This window comes from Colossoma macropomum, unplaced genomic scaffold (assembly GCF_904425465.1).
Source record: "Colossoma macropomum unplaced genomic scaffold, Colossoma_macropomum, whole genome shotgun sequence".
NCBI lineage: Eukaryota > Metazoa > Chordata > Actinopteri > Characiformes > Serrasalmidae > Colossoma > Colossoma macropomum.
The window spans coordinates 59,893,633-59,918,594 of NW_023494792.1; the positions used below are offsets into that span (position 1 = coordinate 59,893,633).

The window sequence follows — 24,962 nt, forward strand, 5'->3', positions numbered from 1 at the left end:
CACTCTTTTTCAGCCGGGTTTAACCTTGTTAGCGCTAAGCCTGGCTTTCGTGGACGTCAGGCCGCTTTGAGAGGAATCCTCTGTTCGCCTGCAGACGCGGAGACAGAGACACGCTTCTGTTTGGCCTGCGCTTTACCCCCCCACCCCCTGCCAGAGGGTTCATACAGAGTCAGTAGCATTAAAAGTGTGTTGGGGAAGGGGGTCCAGGATGCATGCAGGCTGGGGCCATCTGGGGCTCTGGCTTAATGGACTCCCTGCATTCATGTGTGCGTGCTGGTCCGCATCTCCGTCAGAAGGCAGGCCGGCACGAACGCAGCTCCGTAATGACATTAAGGCAGAGCGGGTATGTGTGTTTGTGTGTATGCGAGGTTTTGTGCGACGGCCTGCTGCCTGACGCCAGGAGGTCGTGCCGTTTCCTGCAGGGACCCTTGAGGCCCCTTAGAAGCCCACACAGCCAGCGTACAGGCCCGAGGGCCAAAGGCAGTGTCATACAAGCGGCCTAAGATGCTTCAAGGTTAGGATATGGAGTCCCTGCTCTGGAAGGACTCAAATGATCTCTCCTAATGAATGTTTCCTGTTGTTAACCCTTTAACACTGATGCAAAAAAGGGGTCTTTTTATCTTCTCTTCTCTAATAACATGGCTACATAACCCCCGAAATGGCCAGGGACCACCAGCAGGCCCAATGTTTTATTACGCACTTCTATAACCAAAGAATAGCCCAACCAATTTGCATTGAAGTCCGTGTAGTTACTGAATAATAAGCCTTTGAATGTAATTTAAGGGGTTAAATGCTTAAATGGTTCTTTGCAGGGTGAAATTGTTCTTCAGATTCATGGAGAATGTGTTGTATATGGTTCTATATAGAACCTTTTTGAAGATAGTTCTTCTACTATTATAGGCTTGACGTTGTCATGATGGAAGAACCCTTTTTGGTGCTATTTAGAACCATATATAACATATTCTCCATCAACCTGAAGAACCATTTCACCATGCAGAGAACCTTTAAGCATACAAATGGTTCTTTGATTGTTCATGGTTTCATATAGAACCATTATTTTTACGAAGAACCCTTAAAGAAGCATTTTAAGAGTGTATATTAAGCACAGCTTTTAAAAGACATTATATATAAGCCCTAGAATGTAATCAGCCTGGGATTTTAAGGGGTTGATGTTGTCATTGCATTTGTTTTGATATATAAAGACTATTTTCATTTGTGCCCAATCCTATTTGTTCTGTCAAATCTATGAAAACACAAATATTCAGAATATGTATTGTGCAGTGGTGGCACGGTTCTGATCTGAAAGCAGAATCAACAGCCTATGTTTCAGCTCACAGTGCATATGATGTGAATCACGTTCCACTGAGTCCAACGGCCAACACTTCCAGCAGTGCTCATTGCCAAACTCTTCCCAACCTCTGACTGTACTCTGGTGATAACAAAGGTAATAGGTTGATTGAAAATGCAGAGACTGAAGGATTCCAATCGCTCGAGCCATGCACTGCTAAAAATAGTATCTTGTCAAGTAAAGTTATCTTAATTCCAGTCGCTATATCTAATATTTCTTATTTTGAGATGGATGTGCACTCAGTATATCACTGCTGCTGGAAGAAAACCTCGTATTTCCATTTTTGACATTTCCAGTTTTTGATATAATTAGAAAATACCTGTTGTCCTTTACATTGTGTGTAAATTTTATGATGAATGGACTAAAAGAAATGACCCAAAATGACTTGGACAGTCTGGTTCCATTGACTTACATTCAAAATAAAGTATGTTTTTTCCTTCTCCTGTAAAGTTACCATTTTGGAGACACAAGGTTTTCTTCCTTATTTCTAGACATTGTTTACCTGTTTTTTGAGTAATTTTATCAGGCAAAAGTATCTCAGTATACTGGCAGATAATTTTGCTGATTTCAAGCACATTTGTTACAACAAGCACAATTATCTGCCAATATAGTGAATTCATTTTACTTAATAAAATGACTTAAAATAAGTAAAAATGTTTGGAAATAAGTTAAAATAGCTTTAAAATAAGCTTACGAGAATCTCATTGGTAGAAATATTAAATGTATTGACTAGTTTTAAGATAATTTTACTTGACAAGATACTATTTTTTGCTGTGTGATATAAAATTCCAAAGCAAGACACATTTTAGTGCACATGTGGTGCCAAAGATGTACAAAGAAACAGGCAGAACTTTGTGAAGAGCTGAGTAAGACTCAATTCATTGATATTGTGACAGATAACTGGACATCCCAAGCTGTTCTGTCAGCTTTGCTCTTTATAGAAGGAAATGTTATGGTTAATTATATTTCATTTGATGTTTACATTTAACTCACTTGCTGTTAACGTAGTTATTACTCACTGATGGGCTCAGTTATTTTTATTTATTTTACTGTTTTGTTTTTGTACTTTAGTTTGCAATAATTTTGTAAAAGAGAAACTATTTCATTATCTTTTGGAAAAGTCTTTTGGTTTGTAGTTGCATATTTTGCTATTAAACTTATGTGTTATAAAAAAAAATAGAAATCTCAAAGTTCAAAGTTGGTTCAGTTTTCCATGCTGAGCTGTGACACAAACTGAACCATGACCCAGAAACTGACAACCGAACCATAAATTAGGGTGAACGGTTCAGACAGAACACAGAAATAAATGATCTGTATTTAGTAGTGGCGTTACCACACAGAGGAAAGAAATTCTTTCTTAAAATTGTCTCAGAGAATTAAAGCAGATCTCAATATTATATTGATGAAGGATCATTGATTTCTGAATTGTTTCTCCTAAACAATCCCCCCCTTAGGAGACAAGAGGAGATTAGCATCAGCATCTCACTGTGAGAAGTTCTGGTGATGAAGGAGAAAAGCGTGAGTTCTCCTTCTACACTGAAAGAGCTCTGTAATATAGAATAGAGCTGTATAAGAAAACAATGAGATCTCACACTTTTCTTATGGAGATATTATTCAGCTGAGACGAGTCAGACACACATGTGACGACATTTTGATCAAAGTGAGAGTTTTATTTCCCAGGAGCCGAATTTCAGAAACAGGAGAAAATGGCTTAAGTCTCACTCTGATTTCAAACTGGACTTAACCGTGTCTAGGAGAAAAACCTGAGAGATCTCATTCAGAATATTTCTTTCCTCTGGGCATGGCTATTAGAGCTCGGCCAAAATTTGGGACAGAAATGTCAAAATCTGGTCAAAACATGAGTAAAAAAAGACACCTCAACGATAATGTTAACTTCCACTAGCATCCCTATGGGATTCCAGTAGTTTGCTACCACTAGACTAACGTTGAATCACTTTCTAACAGGGCTGAAGTTATGTGAATTTTCGGTAACACTTTCTATGAATGTCACCTTTGTAAGCATCTATAAACGCATTCATAACACGTTATAATGCATGCATAAGACATTATAAACATAGCTATAAATATTTATATGCATTATACATTATAGCCATGTTTATTATGCATTATGAATTGTTAACATAATACATTATAAGTACTGATCATAACAAATTATAAGAGCTCATAAGTGGTATTTGTCCGCTCTAAGTAAAGTGAAGCGTACTGTACTAAAGCCTCCTCCAGTGTTCAGAGTGAGGCTTCAAGTTGAAGTATTTACTGAAGGATTTACTGAAACACTAAAACATACACAGTAAAGCACATTACAGGCTTCAAATGTCAGAGTTTAAACTAGAGCTGCCATCAGTGTTTTACCCAATGTGGGAAAGGTAATGTTCACCACCGTTAGCTTGGTATTTGTCTTTACTTTACGCTCTCCAAGCTGGGACTGGCTTCTTTGGCACTGACATTATAACATGTTATGAACACTATTTATAATGCAATATATTAACAATTCATAATGTATAATAAACATGGCTATAAAGTGTAATTCAGTGTAATTCTTTTTTATAAATATTTATAACCATGTTTATAATGCCTTATGAATACATTATAACATGTTATAAATGTGTTTATAGATGCTTACAAAGGTGACATTCATAGAAAGTGTTACCGAATTTTCTTTTCCACCTTAAACAATACAGCAGTTTCATTCTGGTTCATTCAGGCGCCACTGGCACCAGATTGTAGCTGGTGCAGCATTTAATGTGGGATGGAAAATTTGGAAAAGGGAGTTCTTTATTGCTAAAAAAGGATGGTTCTTCTAGGGTTCTTTAGTAAAGACAATGGTTTGATATAGAACCATGAGCACAAAAATAACCATCTGAATGCTTAAATGGTTCTTTGCAGGGTGAAATTGTTCTTCAGGTTACATGTAGAACCTTTTAGAACCCTTAAATAAGCATTTTTAAGAGTGTATATTAAACACAGACATTTGAAGCTTTTAAAAGACATTATATATTTACCTTAAAGCTTGTGACGGACACATTAGCACATATTTTAGCCGTCCCTGCTGTTTTTAGTTTCTAACAACCCACTGATTAGGCTGCCACTTGTATTCAGTCGGTGGCTTATCTAGAACTTACAGAAGGTCTAGAGTGATTTTTTTCCTGTGAAATTGGCTCGTCCTATTGAAAATAGAAACATGAGCAAACATATGAAATAAAATCTAAATATCCAATGAATCAAATCAATAATAAGCCCTTAGCTGTCTGAATTCTGTTCTGAATATGTGCTTACTTGCTCAGTGCGTCCAATAATAAACAGAGCCTGAAGCTTCCTTTATTTGGTAACACTTTCTATGAATGTCACCTTTGTAAGCATCTATAAACACATTTATAACATATTATAATGCCTTCATACGGCATTATAAACACGATTATACACATTTATAAAAATGAATTACACTTTATAGCCATGTTTATTATACATTATGAATTGTTAATATAATGCATTATAAGTAGTGTTGATAACATGTTATAATGTCAGTGCCAAAGAAGTCAGTCCCAGCTTGGAGAGCGTAAAGTAAAGACAAATACCAAGCTAACGGTGGTGTACATTACCTTTCCCACATTGGGTAAAACACTGATGGCAGCTCTAGTTTAAACTCTGACATTTGAAGCCTGTAATGTGCTTTACTGTGAATGTTTTAGTGTTTCAGTAAATCCTTCTGTAAATACTTCAACTTGAAGCCTCACTCTGAACACTGGAGGAGGCTTTAGTACAGTACGCTTCACTTTACTTAGAGCGGACAAATACGACTTATGAGCTCTTATAATTTGTTATGATCAGTACTTATAATGTATTATGTTAACAATTCATAATGCATAATAAGCATGGCTATAACGTGTATTGTTTTTTTATAAATATTTATAGCCATGTTTAAATGCCTTATGAATGCATTATAACATGTTATGAATGTGTTTATAGATGCTTACAAAGGTGACATTCATAGAAAGTGTTACCCTTTATTTTGTGATAGAAAACAGGGTACAGGGTTGCACACAGAATGTTCCAGTTTCACATGCTGATCCATTTTACTGTCCAACACGGACACATGTGTTGTAACTACTCCAGGGGAAGATTTAAGATTTAAGTGGAATTAAAGTGGACAAAGGCAGCCTTTGAATGTATCACTGATTATACATCAGGCAAGACGGGTTAAGCCTGTTAGATTTGGAGGTTTTGTTTTGGAGATGTTCATCAGACAAGTGTGTTTGGTCTTCTGCTACAATCACAGTTCAAAACACTGAACCCAAGTGTTGACAAGTACAAAACAGTTCAGAGAAGAGTGAGAGAGAGTGAGAGAGAGGGAGAGAGAGAGGGAGAGAAAGAGGGAGAGAGAGAGGGAGAGAGATTAGACATTTAAAAGAGAATTTCACAGATTTTTCAAAATTTCTACATAATTAAACAGTGAAGAAGTAAACAGAGTCATTCAGAGTGGTTTGAGGCGAAACGCTCTGCTCTAGAGAAACTTACAGAGCCAGAAATGTTCACACTGGTGGTGATAGGAACCAGACGTCCACCTATAAAAGCTCCCTCACAGGTAGTTATTAAAAGAAATGGTTATGAATATGCTGCCTAATGCCTGAGACATATTTTGTTCTTTTTTCTTTTCATTTGTTTTTTGTTTGTCTTGAGAGAATGTTTTTGTCTTAAAACGCATTTGTGAATAGAAATTTTTAAAAATCGGTGGAATTCCCCTTTAAGACTTTTGTGTAGGTTTAAATACCAATAACAGTCCTAATTCATTCACATGACCATGTCAAATCCTTCTTCATCCTTTAGAATTAAACAGGGTTTTATACAGTTGTATGCAAAAGTTTTGGCACCCCTGGTCAAATGATATGTTTTGTTGACTTTCTAAGTGAAAGTAAATGAGCACATCTTCTACACAGAACACACTTCTGCACATTTTAATACACACTTACTGTGCATTTGCTGAGTTTAACACGGTGGGGGAAAGAAAAAAAAAACATAAAAAGTGGCCTGTGCAAAAGTGATGGCACACTTTATACTTTTTTTTTCCAATATGTTAACCTCAGTAAATAAACTGAAATTGTGCACTAGACAAATAGAGAAATACAGAAAATACTATATTTAAGTGGGTTCCCTGTAGAGGATTTATTAACTTATTGTATTTTTACTTAGAAAATCAACACAGCATGCGGTTTGACTGGGATTTAAGCTTTTGCATATGACTAGAATTTCCTCTAAAGGCTGCCTCACACAAGTTATTACATGAAGTGTTTTTGAATATGCTGCCTGATGTCTGAGACATTGTTTTATGATAGTTTTGGGATCTTAAGATTGATTTAAGCCGACTACTGGTGGCGAGGTACTTGCAAGGTGTTGTAAGGCAACAAACATCCAAAGAAAACATACTTTTTGAGACTGTTAACTGTTTTATCATCATCAACTTTATATATACACCAATCAGGCATAACATTATGATCCTTGTTTCTACACTCATTGTCCATTTTATCAGCTCCACTTACTATATAGGTGCACTTTGTAGTTCTACAGTTACAGACTGTAGTCCATCTGTTTCTCTGCATACTTTGTTAGCTCCCTTTGACCCTGTTCTTCAGTGGTCAGGACCCACATGGACCCTCACAGAGCAGGTACTATTTGGGTGGTGGATCATTCTCAGCACTGTAGTAACACTGATGTGGTGGTGGTGTGTCAGTGTGTGTTGTGCTGGTCTGAGTGGATCAGACACTGCTGGAGTTTTTAAACTCACTGTCCACTCTATTAGACACTCCTACCTTGTCAGTCCACCTTGTAGATGTAAAGTCAGAGACGATAGCTCATCTGCTGCTGCACAGTTTGTGTTGGTCATCCTCTAGTCCTTCATCAGTGGTCACAAGATGTTGCCTACAGGATGCTGCCGACAGGACGCTGTTGCCTGGATATTTTTGGTTGGTGGACTGTTTTCAGTCCAGCAGTGACACTGAGGTGTCTCCAGCAGCACACACTAACACACCACCACCACTACATCAGTGTTACTGCAGTGCTGAGAATGATCCACCACCCAAATAGTACCTGCTCTGTGAGGGTCCATGTGGGTCCTGACCACTGAAGAACAGGGTCAAAGGGGGCTAACAAAGTATGCAGAGAAACAGATGGACTACAGTCTGTAACTGTAGAACTACAAAGTGCACCTATATAGTAAGTGGAGCTGATAAAATGGACAATGAGTGTAGAAACAAGGAGGTGGTCATAATGTCCAATCGGTGTATTTCCATATAAAAACTCGTGTAGGTTCACTGGTGGTTTTGGATAGTAAATAAAATGTCTATATCTGTGTTGTAGTCATGGCGACCCCTGGTTCCTATCACCACCACTGTAAAGACATCTGAACCATTTCACACCAAACCACTCTGAATGACTCTGTTTACATCTCAGTGGTTGAACTATACAGACATTTTGAAAAGAATTGGTGGGATTCCACTTTAAAAGGAGAGCAAAAGTAAAGAGAGAGAGAAATAAAGAGTGAGAGAGAGAGAGAGGCAGATGGAGAGATACAGAGAGAATAAGGGCGCACAGCACTCAAAGGGCAGTGGGCTAAGCTTGGCCTGACCATATTTGCTGAGCAAATTACTGTCAGACAATTCATAAAGGGATAAAGACACCGAGACACGTGTCTGCTGTGTGTGCTGAGCTGGGGGGGGGGTGACATTGCCTTGTGGTGTTAGACGAGTTGGAGCCTGTTTTGTGACAGGTAACAGGCAGCAGGGCACCTGTCTGCTTTCACAAAACAAAGGACACCAGCTGAAAGCGGCTGGAACATCTGGGCAGGGAAGAGAAAGTGGAGAGAAGAAGAAAAAGAAGAGAGAGAGGGAGTGAAAAGCATAACAGAGTGCGCTGTGCTTTTTTGTCCGAGTGTGCGTGAATCACAGGAGGCTGAATGAAGGCCTGCGCTGCTCTGTTTGGCGAGTAAAGGGCAGAGTAGGCGGGAGTTGGTCCAGGGCTGCGTGTGTTTGCAGGCTGGCCGGCAGCGGCGCTCATCATCATTCTTCAGGACCAATATTGACCGATGCCGAGCGCTTTCATCTCCTCTGACCGGCGTGTCTGAGTGGGTGACTCAGGCTCGCTTTAATTAGCTTTTGAAGATGAATGGCGCTGCGTTCCCCACAGCCAAGAACGGTGTAATATGCTTGTGTGCTTAAGGGAAGACGCTCACTACTACACTCTTAAAAAAGATGGTTCTTCAAGGGTTCTTTAGCAAAGAGAATGGTTCCATTTAGAGACATGAGCTCTACATAAACCATTAAATGTTTTTTTGCATTGTGAAATCATTCTTCAGATTGAAGAAGATGTTGACGGTTCTATATAGCACCAAAAAGGGTTCCTCTATTGTTACAATGTCAAGTTTGTATACAAGCGGAATACTTTTAGCGGAACCCATATACAACACATCTGAAGAACCATTTAAGCATGAAATGGTTCTATATAGTACCATTGTGGTCCTATATAATAGAACCATTGCCTTTACTAAAGAACCCTTGAAGAACCATTTTTTAGTGTGTAGTCAAGCTTGTCTACAATAGTAGAACACTTTTTGATGCTATAGAGAACATTTTCAAAAAGGTTCTATATAGAACCATATGCAACACATTCTCTATCAATCTGAAGAAAAAAATCACCATGTAAATAAACATTTAAGCATTAAAGAATTCTATATAGAACCAATGGTTCTAAATAAAACCATTCTCTTACTAAAGAACTGCTGAATCTTTTTTAAGTGTGTTATCAAGCTTGTATACAATAGCAGAACCCTTTTGGTGCTATATAGAGCCATATACAACACATTAGACTACACATTCTATTGAACTCATGGTTCTTGCCTTTACTAAAGAACCATTGAAGAACCATGTTTTATAAACATGTTGTCAAGCTCGTATACAACAGCAGACCCCTTTTTGGTGCTATATAGAACCATTTTCAAAAAAGGACCTCATACAACACATTCTCCATTAAACTGAAGAACCTTTTCACCATGCAAAGAACCATTTAAACATAAAAGGACTCTATATAGAACTCTATGGTTCTAAACAGACGCATTCCCTTTGGTAACAAAACCTTCTTTTTAGCGTGCTGTCACCCTATGGTGCTATACAGAACCCTATACAACACATTCTCCATAAACCTGAAGAACCATTTAACCATGCAAATGGTTCTATATAGAATTCATGGTTCTAAATAGAGCCATCCCCTTTACTAAAGAGCCATCTTTTCTGAGTGAAATAAAATTTATTATTGTCTTTATGTCACCTTATGTCACATCTGTGCTCTCTACACTGTGCAGGTACAAAGTACAACAGTGGTTTTAAGGTCTGATTGTGAACCTTAAATAAGTTTTTCCAGGTGAAAAGTTTGTATTTGTATCTTTTCATAACCGAATGTTTTAAAACAGAACAGTAAAATAAAAGCCTGGAGACGAGACGGGGTGTGTGGAGTCAGTACAGCTTAGAACATATCATTTCAGTGGATTATGGTTCAGTTATGTTCCCTGACTAAAGGTACTGAGATGTACCCTTGAGGGTCCCACCCCAGTGACAAGCGGGGGACTGCCCCCGTGACAGTTTAGTACCATTTTGTCCTGAGAGTGTATAAATAATAGTGTTTTTTTACTGAGCTGGGAAATTCTGCTGTTACAGTGCACCAGCAAACTGGAATATAATACAGGAAAATAAAGCTGTGATCTCAGTTATTTTACTATTTAACTTTATTTGTTGGTGCAGATTTTTGTTTTATGTCGTTATCTAAGTAGGTTATTTTACTTCTTTAAGTTGTTTTCATGACATATTTTATCATTATTTCATGTCTCTTTCTTATTTGAGCCTGTATTTATTTTATTTTCTTTACTAATTTTACTCTGTTCATTTAGTTTTGTTACTTTGATTTGTCTTAGTTGATTAAATTTCATTTTAAACCTTTTCAGTCCCTGTTCAGCTTGCTCGGCTACATTGTAAAGGAGAGTCACTCTCAATTGCTTCTGATTCGAAATAAAGGTTGATTGATTAATTTTTTTTTCAATAATAACTTATACAGTGTGAATTAAACTATTATAAAGATCAAAACATTATAAAGACAGACACCAGACAGTATTTTAAGATGTTGCAAGTAACATTTAAAGTTGTTCATGAAAAGCAAAAAAAGTTTTTAAATATTTTATTGTTTTGTTAAAAACATTGATACCAAACCTTTGCAGGATAGATGCAAAATAAATCCCACCTCCAAGACCACCCAGTCAACACAAGAGGGCACTAAAGAGAGCTGTAACAGTTGTGTGGTGCAGATTTCAGCATCCTCTCTTCCACAGTGTGAACAATCAGCTCAATCAAACTGTTATTTCATGACAGAAGATATTCTGAAATATTCTTGCTGTTTTCTACAGGACGTCCTCCACAAGCAGGGACCTCCGCCCCTGTGTTCACGGTTTGAGGCTCATATGAGGGCCCATCCTGGACCAGCCCGGCCCCCATGTTTCCTGAGCAGGCTACCCCAGCCAAGACTCCCTCAGCTACTGCACAAAGGGAAGCCCCTCAGCGCTCCAAGAGCAGCAACTAGGACCGGTGAGCTGCAAGAGTTTTCACTCAGCACAGTTCGAGCATTTCATTTGAATCGATTTGTAGCATCGTGTTTAAAAAAAAGTTTAAATAAAGTACATTAAAGTAAAACTACTAATTAAAGTACTAATAAAGTTAAACATTAAAAAAGTCTACATTGTAGTGTCAAAAATTAACGCTTAAATTATTTTAATGATATTGAAAATGGAAAATAGTGATGAAAATGCTGTTTGTTTTCTTTGCTGTCCTGTACCGGTCAGCAGAGACATGTTCAAACAGTTTGAGCAGCAGATCTACAGCAAAACACTCAAACATGGGCCACTGCATCTGCAGAGTGTACGGTCTTTATCTTACTAACTAATTTAATGAGATTTTTCAATGCAAATCATGTGAATAATGCTGAGTAGCTAAGAAACCTTGTTACGTCTCATTTTGAAACTTTTTACTGTAAACAGAAGTTTCCAAATCCATGTCTGTGTGCTTTACATCCCTGATAGCAAGAGGACAGTGGACCACTGCCGGCCCGCTGATGGCAGAGCTGGTGCTCCACTGACGTTTTGCTCAGCGTTTTCTGGGCGGTCCACCAGTGTTTAAGCGGAGTATTAAACAAAATTTCACTTATCATCAATCATTTTCCACTCACAGTCCAATTTACTGATTTTCCCTTCCTTCTTTCTTTAGTCATACTTTGTAAATTAGTTTAATAAATAATTTTAATCTTGCACAGCGTCAGCAACAACATTTTCAATAGAATAATTTTACATTAGGCCTAATCATTATCTTTTTGTCTCTGGTTTGTTGGTAAAATTTGTGTAAGTTTATTTTCTAACATAAAAGTCTGTGTGCATTTAAAATCCATTTGAGGAGATTAAAACCTAGTTAAAGCTTATATGCAGGACAGTAATCCGGGTGGTCCGAGGGTGGACCAGCAGTGGCAAGCCAGCGGACCGATATATGCGTGCTGTCTAGGATATTATATATTATGTATAACATATTACACTGCAGCTGCATTCTGTATAGTCTTTAACTTATATGGCTTTAGCATTAACTAATTTAATGAGATTCTTTAATGGAAATAATACTGAGTAACTAATAAACCTTTTCACGTCTCATTTTGAAACTTGTTACTGTAAACACAAATCCACATCTGTGAGCCTTGCGTATTAAAAAAGAGGTGTTTTCCATCATCAGTGGAGGCTCCCAGGAGCATATATAGAATGCTTTCTTTAGGTTTTTCGGTTTCGGTTTCAGCTGAGTGTCCCTTGACTTTCCATTTCAGTCCTGATGTTTCAGTTTGGTGCATTGCCAGTTTTGTTTTGTTTGTTTGTTTAATTTGCTGTTTTATTACGGTGGTTTTTCAAGGGTTTTTTAGTAAAGAAAATGGTTCTATATAGACTCCACATTCAAAGAACCCTTTGTATGATAAAAGGACTCTTTGTATCATGAAATAGTTCTTCAGATTGATGGAGAATCGTTCTAAATAGTACACAAAAGGGTTTTTCCTACTATTACAAGCTTGACACTATAACAATAGAAGAACGCTTTTTGGTGTTATATAGAACCATTTTCAAAAATGTTCTGTATAGAACCATTAAGCTTATTCTCCATCAGTCTGAAGAACACTTTCAAGATGCAAAGAATCCTTTAATCATGCAAAACGTTCTTTGAGTGTTAATGGTTCTATATAGAACCATTTTCTTTACTAGAGAATCCTTGAAGAACCATCTTTTTTAAGGGTGTAGAATAAAAAAAATGCATTTGTTATTAATAAAATCTATGTTCAATAAGGTAAAACTCAATAATTAAAACAGTTCACATAAAATAAACTTACTAAAAGTATTACAGTCTGTGTTCTGTTATAATAGGCGAGTGCTGCATACAACATCCTCATTAACAGAGAACTTATAATCATCAAAGGCAATAAATTCCATTTTTTAGTCATACATTAAACTATATTTTCACTCTGCTGCTGCTCAAGCTGTTTAAACGTGTCTGTGCTGACCGGTGCAGGAGAGCGAATGGAAAAAAAAACAGTTTTTAATCACTGTTTCTCATTTTCATTCACTCTTTAAACAGATGGTTCTTCAAGGGTTCTTTAATAAAGACAGTGGCTCTGTGAAGAGCCATCAACACTCAATGAACCATCTGCATGCCTAAATAGTTCTATGCAGCCTGAAATTGTTCTTCAGATTGATGGAGAGTGTGTTGTATATGGTTCTATATAGTACCTAAAGGGGTTCTTCTATTGTTTCAAGCTTGACTTTGTAACAACAGCAAGACCCTTTTTCATGCTATGTGGAACCATTTTCAGGCTCTATGTTTGACCATTCAAAAAAAAAAAAAAAATTGGTAACACTTTCTGTGAATACCAGTTCTATAAGAACCTATGAGCACTTTCATAATATGTTATTCATAAGGCGTCATAAACATGGCAATAAATATTTATAAAATGCATTACACTTTATAGCCATGCTTATTATGCATTAGGAATTGTTAAGTGCACTGTAAGTAGTGTTAATAACATGTTATAAGAGCTTGTAAGCTGTATTTTTCAGGTCTAAGTAAAGTGAGGTGTACTGCACTAAAGGCTCCTCCAGTATTAAACACTGAAACATACAAAGTATGATTTTAAACTAGTGGTGTGATCAGTAGTACTTTGACCAATGTGGGAAAGTTAATGTACACCACCGTTAGCTTGGCCATAATTTAACTAATTTAATTTAATTGCACATCCAGTAGAATGCTAGCAGAAATTAGCATTACATTACATTAGTGTAGTGATGTTACACAATGAAGGATTCTGGGGCTTAAAGTTAGAGCCAGAGAGGGAACAAATTACAGTGATGTAATGTTTACATACAGTAATGTTTAAAGTGAGAGTGCTGGTTAAGAAAAAGCACATAGTAGTAATAACTCTGGACTGGACAGCTTGTTTGGGGCTGCTTTCTGAACATTCAGGACTTAAGCCCCAAAGGTCCCTCCCTAAGAACACCTGTCGTGAGAAATAAAACACCAGAATCGCCATGGCAACAATAAACTTGTCTCACTTTACTTTACACTCTGCAAGCTGGGACGGACTTCTTTGGCGCTAAAATGCATTATGTTAACAATTCATAATGCATAATAACAATGGCGATGTAGTGTAAATCCTTTTCATAAATATTGATAGCCATGTTTATAATGCCTTATGAATGCACTTAACTTATTATGAATGTGATTATAGATGCTCATAGACATGATATTCATAGAAAGTGTTGCCAAATTTTTTTGGCCAAAATATTCTGCCTTTTTCTCTTTCAGCTGAAAACCAAAAGTGCCACATTTGACCGTTTTAGGCCAAAATGTTTCAACAGCTGGAATTCTGGTGCATCCCTGTTGATCATTCAAGATTTTTAAGATAATATAGGGTTCTTTAAGCTGCCATGCATGCATTGTGTATACAGTCATATGCAAAAGTTTAAGCACCCCAGTCAAATTCCATGTTTTGTTGATTTTCCAAGTGTAAACAAGTGAACACATCCTCTGCAGAGAACACACTGTTGCACATTTGAATGCAGAATCACTGTTTATTTGCGGAATTTAATTTAAATATTGGGGAAATAAATAAAACATAAAATTTGGCCTACTCAGCAAATAAATAGGAATTGAGCTCTAAAATTTGCAAAAAATGCCACAAAAATGCCTCTATTGACTTTCTTTCACTTAGAAAATCAACAAAACATGGAATTTGACCTGGACTTAACTAAACCATGGTCAGGTGTATCCAAACCTTTTGCATTTGACTGTATGTCTGCATGTGTGTATGTGTTTGTGTAAACCCTTGACGATGCTGAGGACCTGCTACCTCTTTCAGGGATGTTGCCATGATGTAAAGGCATTTGCGCAGGCTTGGCCGTCAGCGCTGCGAGGCTGTGTTTGAGTGCAGGCTCGGGGGAGCAGAGACCGGGGCATTGCTGTACACCGCGGGACAAAACTAATTATACAGCCATATGGTGCTCGGAGGCCCTCACAATCGACCCCGACCTGCCTGCAGCTCCCCAAGGAGTGTGTGTGTGTGTGTGTGTGTGTGTGTGTGTGTGTGTATTTAGTGTGTGTGCGAGGGAGAGTGGCGGATGGTGGTGGGGGGGGCTGTAACAGGGCGCTATGACACATGTCGTTCACATACACATGCACACTCCATCGGTGGTGAGCGTGACTGTGACAGATGGAGAAGGCGAGGGTATTGTGAGCAGAGCAGTACAGAAATGTGGGCTGCATCCATCCATCTATCCATCCATCCATCCATCTACCCCTCCATCCCTCTATCCATTCCTCTCTCTCTGCTCTGACTCTTCACTGACACAGCCTGGCTGGAACAAGTGTGCTTTGTCTGGACTGCTAGGGGCTGGCTGCTCTACAAAGGCTGGCGGTACACCCAGGGGAGGGATGCTGGCCATCAGTCTTAAACAGAGACGCAGTGTGGAAAGAGAGTTAGAGTATTTCAGAATGCACTGGTCAACTTTAAGACTGGCCAGGAAGGGAGAGCAACCCAAAGAGTGGCAATTAAAAAGGACGTACACCAGGACAAGAAAAAGTATCAATAGCTGTTAACACGGAGGTCTTTCACGAAGCCTAGACAAAAAAAAACTCTTATATAATGATGTATCTGTCGTATCTGGACGTCTAAAGATACAGGACATCGCGGCAGGACCTGCCAACCAAAGTCACTGAGACAAAAAGTGTTGTGCTCGTTTGTTTGCCCTCTCAGTTGCTGTCTCCATTAATTAGTCAGATGGGATGTCTGAACCCAATTATGAGAGCGAGTTCCTTCATATAGTGATCCCAAGTGGTCATTACCATATCTTAGAGCCTCTGCATACTGAGTTGGGAACCAGACAGCTGCTCCTAGAAAGGGGCAGCGTTTGGGACGGAGGGGGGTGGTGGTAGAGGGGAGTCCGGGGCCTGTGGTAGAAAGTAGAAGCTCCCAGCAGGCAAAAGGCTGTTTGCTCTGTGGCTCAGCAGAGAGGGGAAGAGAAATGTCACTGTCATGCATGGGACTGCATGGCCTCAGCCTCGTCCCTCTCCCTTTTAGCTGGAAATGATGATGAATACGCTTTCTGCCTGACCCTCGCCAAGGACCCCCGTGTTAATTATTCAGGACCTCTCTTTGTGCACGCTCAACAATGCCTTTCATTAAGGCTGTGTGAGTGCGTGTATGTGTGTGCGTGTACTTGATGTCTTGTGCCGGACAGCCTGTGGGACGGTCAAGTGGTCCAGCTCAACATGAGACAGCTGGAGACTGGGGTCTGATACTTGCTGTATTCCTCTCCACTTTCTAACTGCACTCTAACATTTACTTTTCTCCCAAATTTAGCAGGTTTTGAAGCTCATTTTTGGTCAGAAAATGTCTCCATAACCTTGAGTGTTCACTTTCAGGTCCCAATCTTCATTCATCACGTTCACTTTGTTCTCTCTTCCTCAGAAACCCAGAGACGCTTGCAGTGCCTGAGCGATTACACTAGGAGGCGCTTCGCTGAGGCGCTTCCCAGCGTTCCAGCATCTCCCAACCCAAGTGTAGCCTCTCCAGACCCTCCCTTCTGCCCAACACCACCTGCCCAATCAGGGACAAACCCAGAGGAGTCCCTGTGTGTCTCTTCTAACCCGTCTACCCCAACAAGGCACGAAAAAGTCAGTGACGTTCCTTTGGCAGGACTTTCCTCTCCACATCTTGACTGTGAGGACTATGAAGAGCCTGAAGGTGAAATGGTGACCCCACTGACAATGACTCCTGAACCCCCAGCAACCCCCATGACCCCAAGTTCGCTTTCTGACTTCAGTCGTCCTGCGTCCAGTCAGTTCAGCTTTAGAACTGACCTAAGCAGCAGCCTTTCCAATGCACACTCAGGTATATCTTCTAGAACTTACCAATGTCAAGCAAGTTTAGATCTATCATACACTCTCAGAAATGAAGGTACTAAAGGGGCAGTGCCCCTCTTGTCACTGGGGTGGTTTCCTCAAGGGTACATCTCAGTACCTTTTGTCAGGGAATATCACTGTACCATGATCCATTGAAATGATCCACACAGCCCGTCTCGTCTCCAGGACTTTTATTTTACCGTTCTGTTTTAAAACATTTGGTTATGAAAAGGTACAAATACGAACTTTTCACCTGGAAAAACTTATTCAAGGTTCACAATCAGACCTTAAAACCACTGTAGTACCTTTGAGGAAACATTTATACTGTTTGTACCTTGATGAACGAAAAACGTACCTGAATAGAACCTTTATTTCTAACAGTGTACAGCCTCTGCTGGTGAGACATCATTGGTTTTGTCCAAAGAAACTCGGTACCCCTTAGTCCATGGAGGTGGGAGTGAAGGGGGATTTTACCTACTGGACAATCTTGATTAAGGAATTCTCCTTCATGAAGTACCTCAGCAGATTTGCCAGTGTAGATCTTAAGAACTAGCCAAGGTCTAACTTACAGGGCTGCAGTTATGGATCTGTTGAGGTCAGTTTGAAATAATGTCCCTTAAATAACATTTTGGTTGTCTCTATTTTTGGCAGTGAACCTGAGTGATATTGACGCTGACAATGATGGTGACGTTGGAGATAAAGACGATGATGGCAACAGTGATGACCTAGAGGCCTGCTCTTCCTCCCTGTCTGAGCTTCGCTTCAGCTCATTCATTGGCTCAGCCTTGACCTCCTCCACCCCACCGATATCTCCTGAATGCTGTCTCTCCAGATCGCTCACCTCTCCCAGCCCAGAAACATCATCCACTTGCTTTCCAGACAACTCAAAGTATGACCATATAATCCATGGCCCAAACCTTCCACTGAGACAAGCCAGTATAGACAAAGGTTCAAGCCCCCGTCACACAACTCCAGAAGCTCAGTCCAGAATGGCACCTGCTTCTCCAGTGGAGGCTTGTTCTGATTGGAGCGCCTTCCACTGGCCAGTACTTCCACCAATCGCATCTCAGAGAGGTGAGTTTCTTTAGCCCACAAACTAAGACACATACATAAAACGCACACGGTGCTATTGTAGGCCTGTATGTCTTGGTCTTGAGTTGGGGATTTGCGCTTTCGTCCACACACCGAGGGGTGGATTGTGCCAAGCCTAACTGGACATCCACCATATCGGTAACACAAAAGGGACAGAGATCACATATCACAGCGCTACATCACGGCACGGAGCTCCACCACCACCATGACATAAATATCAAGGAGAGAGCTTTACTCTTTTCTTCTTTATGAAAATCAGGTTGGATGCTGAGGGCGTTCTTTTGATGGAGACTTGAGCTGGTCCTGTTTGAGTCCACAGTTCAAAGCAGCCAGTCCTTTACAATAGAAAGGGATGGGGGGGTCTAAAAGTGGTGGCGGCTGCCCCTTGTACGCCTCTCTGAGCCCCAGCCTCCCGCGTTCTCCCTCCATTCTCTCGCTCTCTCTCTAACTCGCCTTCTCTTTTCTCCGCTCGCTGAAAGACGTAACGTGTGGAGCAAGCGGTCATAAATCCACACTGACCGCCGCCCCGCTGACGGGAGAACAGTGCACGAGTGTCAGGGTTTGGCGTACCTCTCGGACGCCCTCCTCGCGCTAATTTACCGTCCCGTATTGGGATAAAGGGCCGGGGCTGCTGACATCTGACTCGAGTCCGGGCCTTTCTGAAGGAGCGAGACAATTGGGAACTTGTGATGGGAATTTGCCCCTTTCAGAGCAGGCTGTGCACTGTTCTTTGTGCAGTGTTGTTATGGGGTTCTTTCTTTATTTTTGAGATGGGAGAAGGACCACTTGTGGCCCGGTGACATGTTCCTTTATATCAAACTAGAGATTGACTCTTAGGGCTGTATTGGTTCAATTGCTTAGCCAAACCAATGATTGTGGCTAAATCTGATGCTAGAAATACTCTAAGAATACAAACGGTTCTGGTTCTCAAATTTGATTGGCTATGTAGCATTTGAAGCTGGTGCCAAGTATTCGGTATAATCACACATATGACTGCTTTCTGTAGTAATGTGGCAAATTAGTGGAATAATCTTTGATTATTATGTTCAGGGGTGTAAATTTAGGTGGGGTGCCAATATCAGGACGCTATAGCTAATATATAGCAATTCAAACATAATACTAGATGGAAAAGTACACCAGCAGTTACAGTTACCATACTGTCATAAACCTAGAAGCTTGTTTAAATCAACATTTAAAGAACTAAAACGAAGAATGCAATTGCATTTTCAGTGTATCAGTTTGTTTTATAATTATATAAATTATCATAATGATATATTTTTGCCATATCGCCCACCCCTACCCCAAATTTGTTAAGCATAATTTCCAAAAGCGCATCTTGTCTCCCAGTCGCCGCTGTTGGAAGAAAACCTTGTATCACCATTTTTGACATTTTTCTGTTTTTGACATAATCTGAAAATGCCGGTTGTCCTTTACATTGTTTGTAAATTTCATGATGAATGGACCAAAAGAAATGACCAAGAATTACTTGGAAGGAAGTCTGGTTCCATTGACTTACATTAAAAGTAGAGTAGGGTTTTTCCTTCTCCTGTGAAGTTACTATTTTGGAGATACAAGGCTTTCTTCCGACAACAGCACAGTGTTTTTGTACCCAATGCTGCTTGGTGGAAGAATTATTTACAGCAATTATTATTAATAATAAATGAAATTAAAGTAAAATGATTGTAGTAAGCAGCATCTTGAGGCTTATTTCTTTAATAGAGATGTTGTGTTTAGTTCAGAAAGTTGTTTGGTAAAAGAAACAGGAAAACTGACTGCAAAGTCGCAGGACAGGGAAACTCTGGAAGGCGTGGGTGTCCATGCCTGGAGGGGGAATTGGCTGACCCTTTTCTTTCTCGTCACCCTTGTGTATGTGTGTGTGAGCATATATATGTGTGTGTGAGTGTGTGTGTGTGTGTGTCCTCTATAGGGCAGACTCCAAGGTCTTTGTGTTGCTCTTGGACTCTCTTTCACATCCCAAAGCCATGGCCCAACAGTCAGCGGCCGACCCTGGCGCGACCTCTTTCAGCGTCCTCTCCAGAGTGTAACTGTCCTTGATAATGAGATGGACCTCCGGACCCCAGCAGGGCCCCCGACGCACACCCTGACCCTGTCAGCCACGCCGTGTGGCCAGCGAGAGAGGCAGTGAGAGAGAGAGAGAGAGAGAGAGAGGGAGAAAAGAATAGAGAAGCAGAGAGAGAGAGAGAGATTGAATTTACTTGATTCAGACGTTTGCATCATTTTACACATGAATAAAATATGTCATTCAAAGGTTTGGGCACCCCTAGTCGGATGACATGTTTTGTTGATTTTTTAGGTGAACGTTAACCCTGGAAAAGGGTTCTGTATAGCACCAAAAAAGGGTTCTTCTATTGTATCAAGCTTGACATCGTAACAATAGCAGAGCCCTTTTTGGTGTTATATAGAACTGTTTTTAAAAAAGGTTGTATATATAAAGGTTCTAACTATCTATAGCACATGCTCCATCAATCTGAAGAACCCTTTCAGGATGCACTGAACTCTTCAATCATGCAACAGGTCCTTTGAGTGTTCATGGTTCTATTTAGAACCATTTTCCTTACTAAAGAACCCTTGAAGAACCAATATTCACTTGTTTGTGATATGTTGGCCCTTTTTTTAAAAGGGTTGTATATAAAACCATACACAAGATGTTCTCCATCAGTCTAAAGAACCACTTCACAATGCAAAGAACCCTTTAATCACCCTTGAGGAACCATCATTTGTAAGAGTGTAGATCTTCTAGAACCCTTTTGGTGCTATATAGAACCATTTTCAATAAGTTTCTATATAGAACCATATATGACACATTCTCCATCAACCTGGAGAACATTTCTAAAAAAAAAACAAAACATTTAAGCATGCAAAAGGTTCTATATAGAACTCATTGATCTAATTACAACCATTCCCTTTACTAAAGAACTCTTGAAGAACCATCATTTGTAAGAGTGTAGATGTTTCTACAGCACTATAAAAAAGGTTGTTTTATTTGTACAATATCAAGCTTCTAAAAACAAAAGAAACCTTTTTTGGAGTTATATAGAACCCTTTTCAAAAAGGTTCTACATGAAACCATACACAGGACTTTCTCCATCAGTCTAAAGAACACTTGTGTAATTACATGAGGCAAAACTGAAGTTGATACATATGTGTAATTACATAAGCTGTACTTCTGTAATCCATGTGCAACATTGACTAAATCACCAGTAGTTACAGTGTTAATGCATATGTTATTCATGTGTAAATACACAGTTATTAGACACACTTAATATAAAGTGGGACCCAAACATTTGAGCATTTTCTTTTTATCTTCTAAAACATACAATATAAAATCTGCTAACTTTTTACACGACCATTTTGATTTCATTTTGCTCATTTCATCAAATAAGCAGTAATTGTGCATTTGTGCAAATATTAGTGCACTTTGGTTCTTCAGATTGATAAGCAATGTGTTGTATATGGTTCTATATAGCAGCAAAGTGTCAAGCTTCTAACAACAGAAGAACCTTTTTTTAGTGCTACATACACTCTTAAAGATGGTTCAAGGGTTCTCAAGTAAATGGTTCTATATAGAACCATGAAGTACCCTTTCCATGATTAAAGGGTTCTTTGCAGCAAGAAAATGTTCTTCAGATTGATGGAGAATGTGCTGTATGGCATTCTACATAGAACTGTTTTGAAAAGGGTTCTATTTAGCACTAAAAGGGTTCTTCTACTGTTACAAACTTGACATTGGAACAATAACAGATTGCTTTTTGTTGTTCTATGGAACCACTTTCAAAAAGGTACTATATAGAACCATTTATGACACATTCTCCATCAACCTGGGGGCTGGAGCGGCAGTTGTGGGCTGGAGGTTAGGGAACCAGCCTTGTGACCAGAAGGTCGCCGGTTCAATCCCAACTGCTCCCTGGGTGCTGTGGATAGGGCTGCCCACTTCCCCCTAGTGTGTGTGTTCACTAGTGTGCATGTATGTGGGTGTTTCACTGCACGGATGGGTTAAACGTGGACGTCTGATGGTTCTGAATTCTAATAAATGTACTATGTATTCTAAATGGAACCATTCCCTTTACTAAAGAACCCTTGGAGAGCTGTCTTTTTCAAGTGTGTACACTTGACATAGGAAAGAATGTTTAGAGACAGTTGTGATTGGCTGTGGGGCATGTCAATCACAGTTTTGTTGATTTTATGTATGTTATTTATGGTGAAACGTTCACAGCTGAATCATGTCACACACACACATAAAACACCACAATATGCACATAAACAAGAACACATCTATGCTCAGAAACCCAACGTCTCTCCCTCACACACACACAGAAATGGCCTTAAGAAGCAGTTGGCTAAAGATGATGGCCGTCTTGACAGCAACAATATGCTTTGAAGTGTCGAGTCAAGTCCCCCTATTGTGCCTGTGAGTAGTGAGCCGAGGCTCGCTCTCACACAATGACAGCGTGTGTGTCTCTGTGTGTGGGTTTGGGTGTCTGTAGGCGGACTTAGAGGACTTGTGTGAGAGCGTTTGCGCTTTGTTGTGAATGCTTGCATATATATTTGTGTCTGCGGTTCGCTTTGCTGTCGAGAAAGCGGCTTTTGTTTCTTTTGCTGCCTGAGACGCTGTTCTGAATGACAAAATACCCTGAAGTGCTGTCGACCATTTCACTTACATGTATGACGAGGTTAGACAGCACGGGTTTAGAGGCAATGACTGATTAGCAGCACGCAAAGAAACGGATTCCCACTCTTAGAAAAGTGTGTGTGCAGTAAGTGATGTTTTGAATATTAGAATATATGCCAATATATGTGCATCAGTGTAATGAAATATATGGGTCATTCTACAGAAACGTCCACTTTTCTATCTCTCCATAGGAGTCACTGGTGTTACTGATCCTCATTGGTGTTACACATAATAAAGGAAACACCAGAGACATTTTAATGAAAAATGCATTTTACTAAATGGCTGCTACAGAGCATCAAACCACATGTTGTCCATCATGGAATATCCACTAAAATATGTAGTTTAATCCATTTGTATTCTATTTTTTCACAATGACCTCAGAATAAAGTCGGTCACACCAGTGACTTCAGCTAAAAGCTTCATATGAAATCATGAGCTGAATGAGAAAATCTCTGATAACTGAAAGACACAGTGGACTCACCATGTGCTTTTCTTCATAGATCCTCAGAAAACAGGTAAAAGGAAGTCAAGTTTTTATTTTTATTTCAAAATAAGAAATTTTTTGTTACGCAGTAACACCAGTGACACGACTCCTGGGGACAACTTTCATTATGTGTTTTATAATATTTATTTGGCATTTGTTTTCTTTATGTCATTTAATTCATATATTTCATAGTTATGTATAGATTATTGCAGTTAAAAATGGAAGAAAAACATGTTTTTACCTCAAAATAAGGCCTCAGCCTTTACATATGACTGAGGACGAGCTCTTCTGTGGTGCTTGGAATTCTATATGATTGATTTAAAAACAAATATTGCTAAATTGAGGCTCAAGAAGGTGTAACTGTTAAAATAACTCATTGTTTTATTTTAAAATATAAATAAATTGTAACCCTAACATGTTTTTTTAATATATCTGTAAACGCTAGGGACACAAAACATTTCTGCAGAATGACCCATATATATATATATATATATATATATATATATATATATATATATATATGTGTGTGTGTGTGTGTGTGTGTGATATCTGTGCATGTGGGGGGTTTTTCATGACTTCACGAAAACAGTCAAAATAGGCTTTGAAAGTTTTGAAACTACTACAAATACTACATACTTGATGATGGTTCTGCAAGGGTTCTTTAGTAAAGAAACATATTCTATATAGAACCATGAACGCTCAAAGGAGAGGGTTCTTTGCATCATGAAAATGGTTTTCAGATTGATGGAGAATATGCTGTGGATGGTTCTATATAGAACCTTTCTGGAAAGAGTTCTATATAGCACCAAAGAAGGTTCTTCTATTGTTACAATCTTGACATTGTTACAATAGCAGAACCCGATCACGTACGCGAGACAGGCAGACTGAGAAGTTAAGCAAGGCAGTGACTGAGCGTCGTCTGCAGTTCCTCCTCTGATTAGAAGTGTGTTCGGTCTCTTTCAGGCGACACAGAGACGGGAGCATCTCTCAGCTCCCCATTCAGCCGCTCTGAGTCAGACATGTTCGCTGAGCTGGAGGCTGTGGCCCCCAGGACTGGGTCCTGTCTGTCTCTGGACCACCCTGACTGCAGCGACACTGACCCCACCTCGCCAACCACAGGTACGCTTATCCAGACACACCTGCAAATCATTTACCTCCACCAGCCTAGCACTGCCTCAGCTACCACAGGCTCACTTATCCAAACCACAGACACACCTCTGTTAATCCGGCACCTCATATGATCAGAAATTTAATAGAAATATTACCATTTCTTTCTGCTGGTTTGTGCTGTTAGAATCACACTGATTGAATGAAAAAATGATACATTAGTGGGTGAAAACATCTTAAATGTAGCTAATATATCTAATATTTCTCATTATGCGATTGTTGTAAGAATTTTATAAGATTATTCCACGTTTCTGTACATTTTTACTCATTTTAAGTATTTTTTTAGCAAAAGTGTTTTATTCCATTGGCAGATCATTTTATTTTGAGAAATAATAAACATAATTTTGCTTATTTCTAGAAATAAGGATTAAAAGAAGTAAAATGATCTGCCAATGGAATTAGACACTTTCATAAGATATAATTACTTAAAACGAGTAACAAATACCTCACAGCAAGAATGGCCTGGGTTCGATTCCCCGGCCGGGCGACCAGAGTCATTTCTGTGTGGAGTTTGCCTGTTCTCCCCGTGTCTGCGTGGGTTTCCTCCGGGTTCTCCGGTTTCCTCCCACAGTCCAAAGACATGCAGTCAGGCTGATTGGACATGCTAAAATGCCCCTAGGTGTGAGAGTGTATGTGTGTGAATGTATATGTCTG

At 39.4% G+C, this 24,962-nt stretch overlaps 1 protein-coding gene across 1 annotated transcript in view; it reads left to right on the plus strand.

Moving 5' to 3' along the window:
* The window catches only part of LOC118811255, a 49,545-nt gene that overhangs the window by 18,943 nt on the left and 5,640 nt on the right, over nucleotides 1-24,962 (plus strand). The window contains exons 3-6 of the mRNA XM_036575411.1: nucleotides 10,809-10,986; nucleotides 16,442-16,864; nucleotides 17,527-17,949; nucleotides 24,105-24,260. Coding sequence (XP_036431304.1) covers nucleotides 10,809-10,986; nucleotides 16,442-16,864; nucleotides 17,527-17,949; nucleotides 24,105-24,260 — 1,180 coding nt within the window. The remainder of the gene's footprint in view (nucleotides 1-10,808; nucleotides 10,987-16,441; nucleotides 16,865-17,526; nucleotides 17,950-24,104; nucleotides 24,261-24,962) is intronic.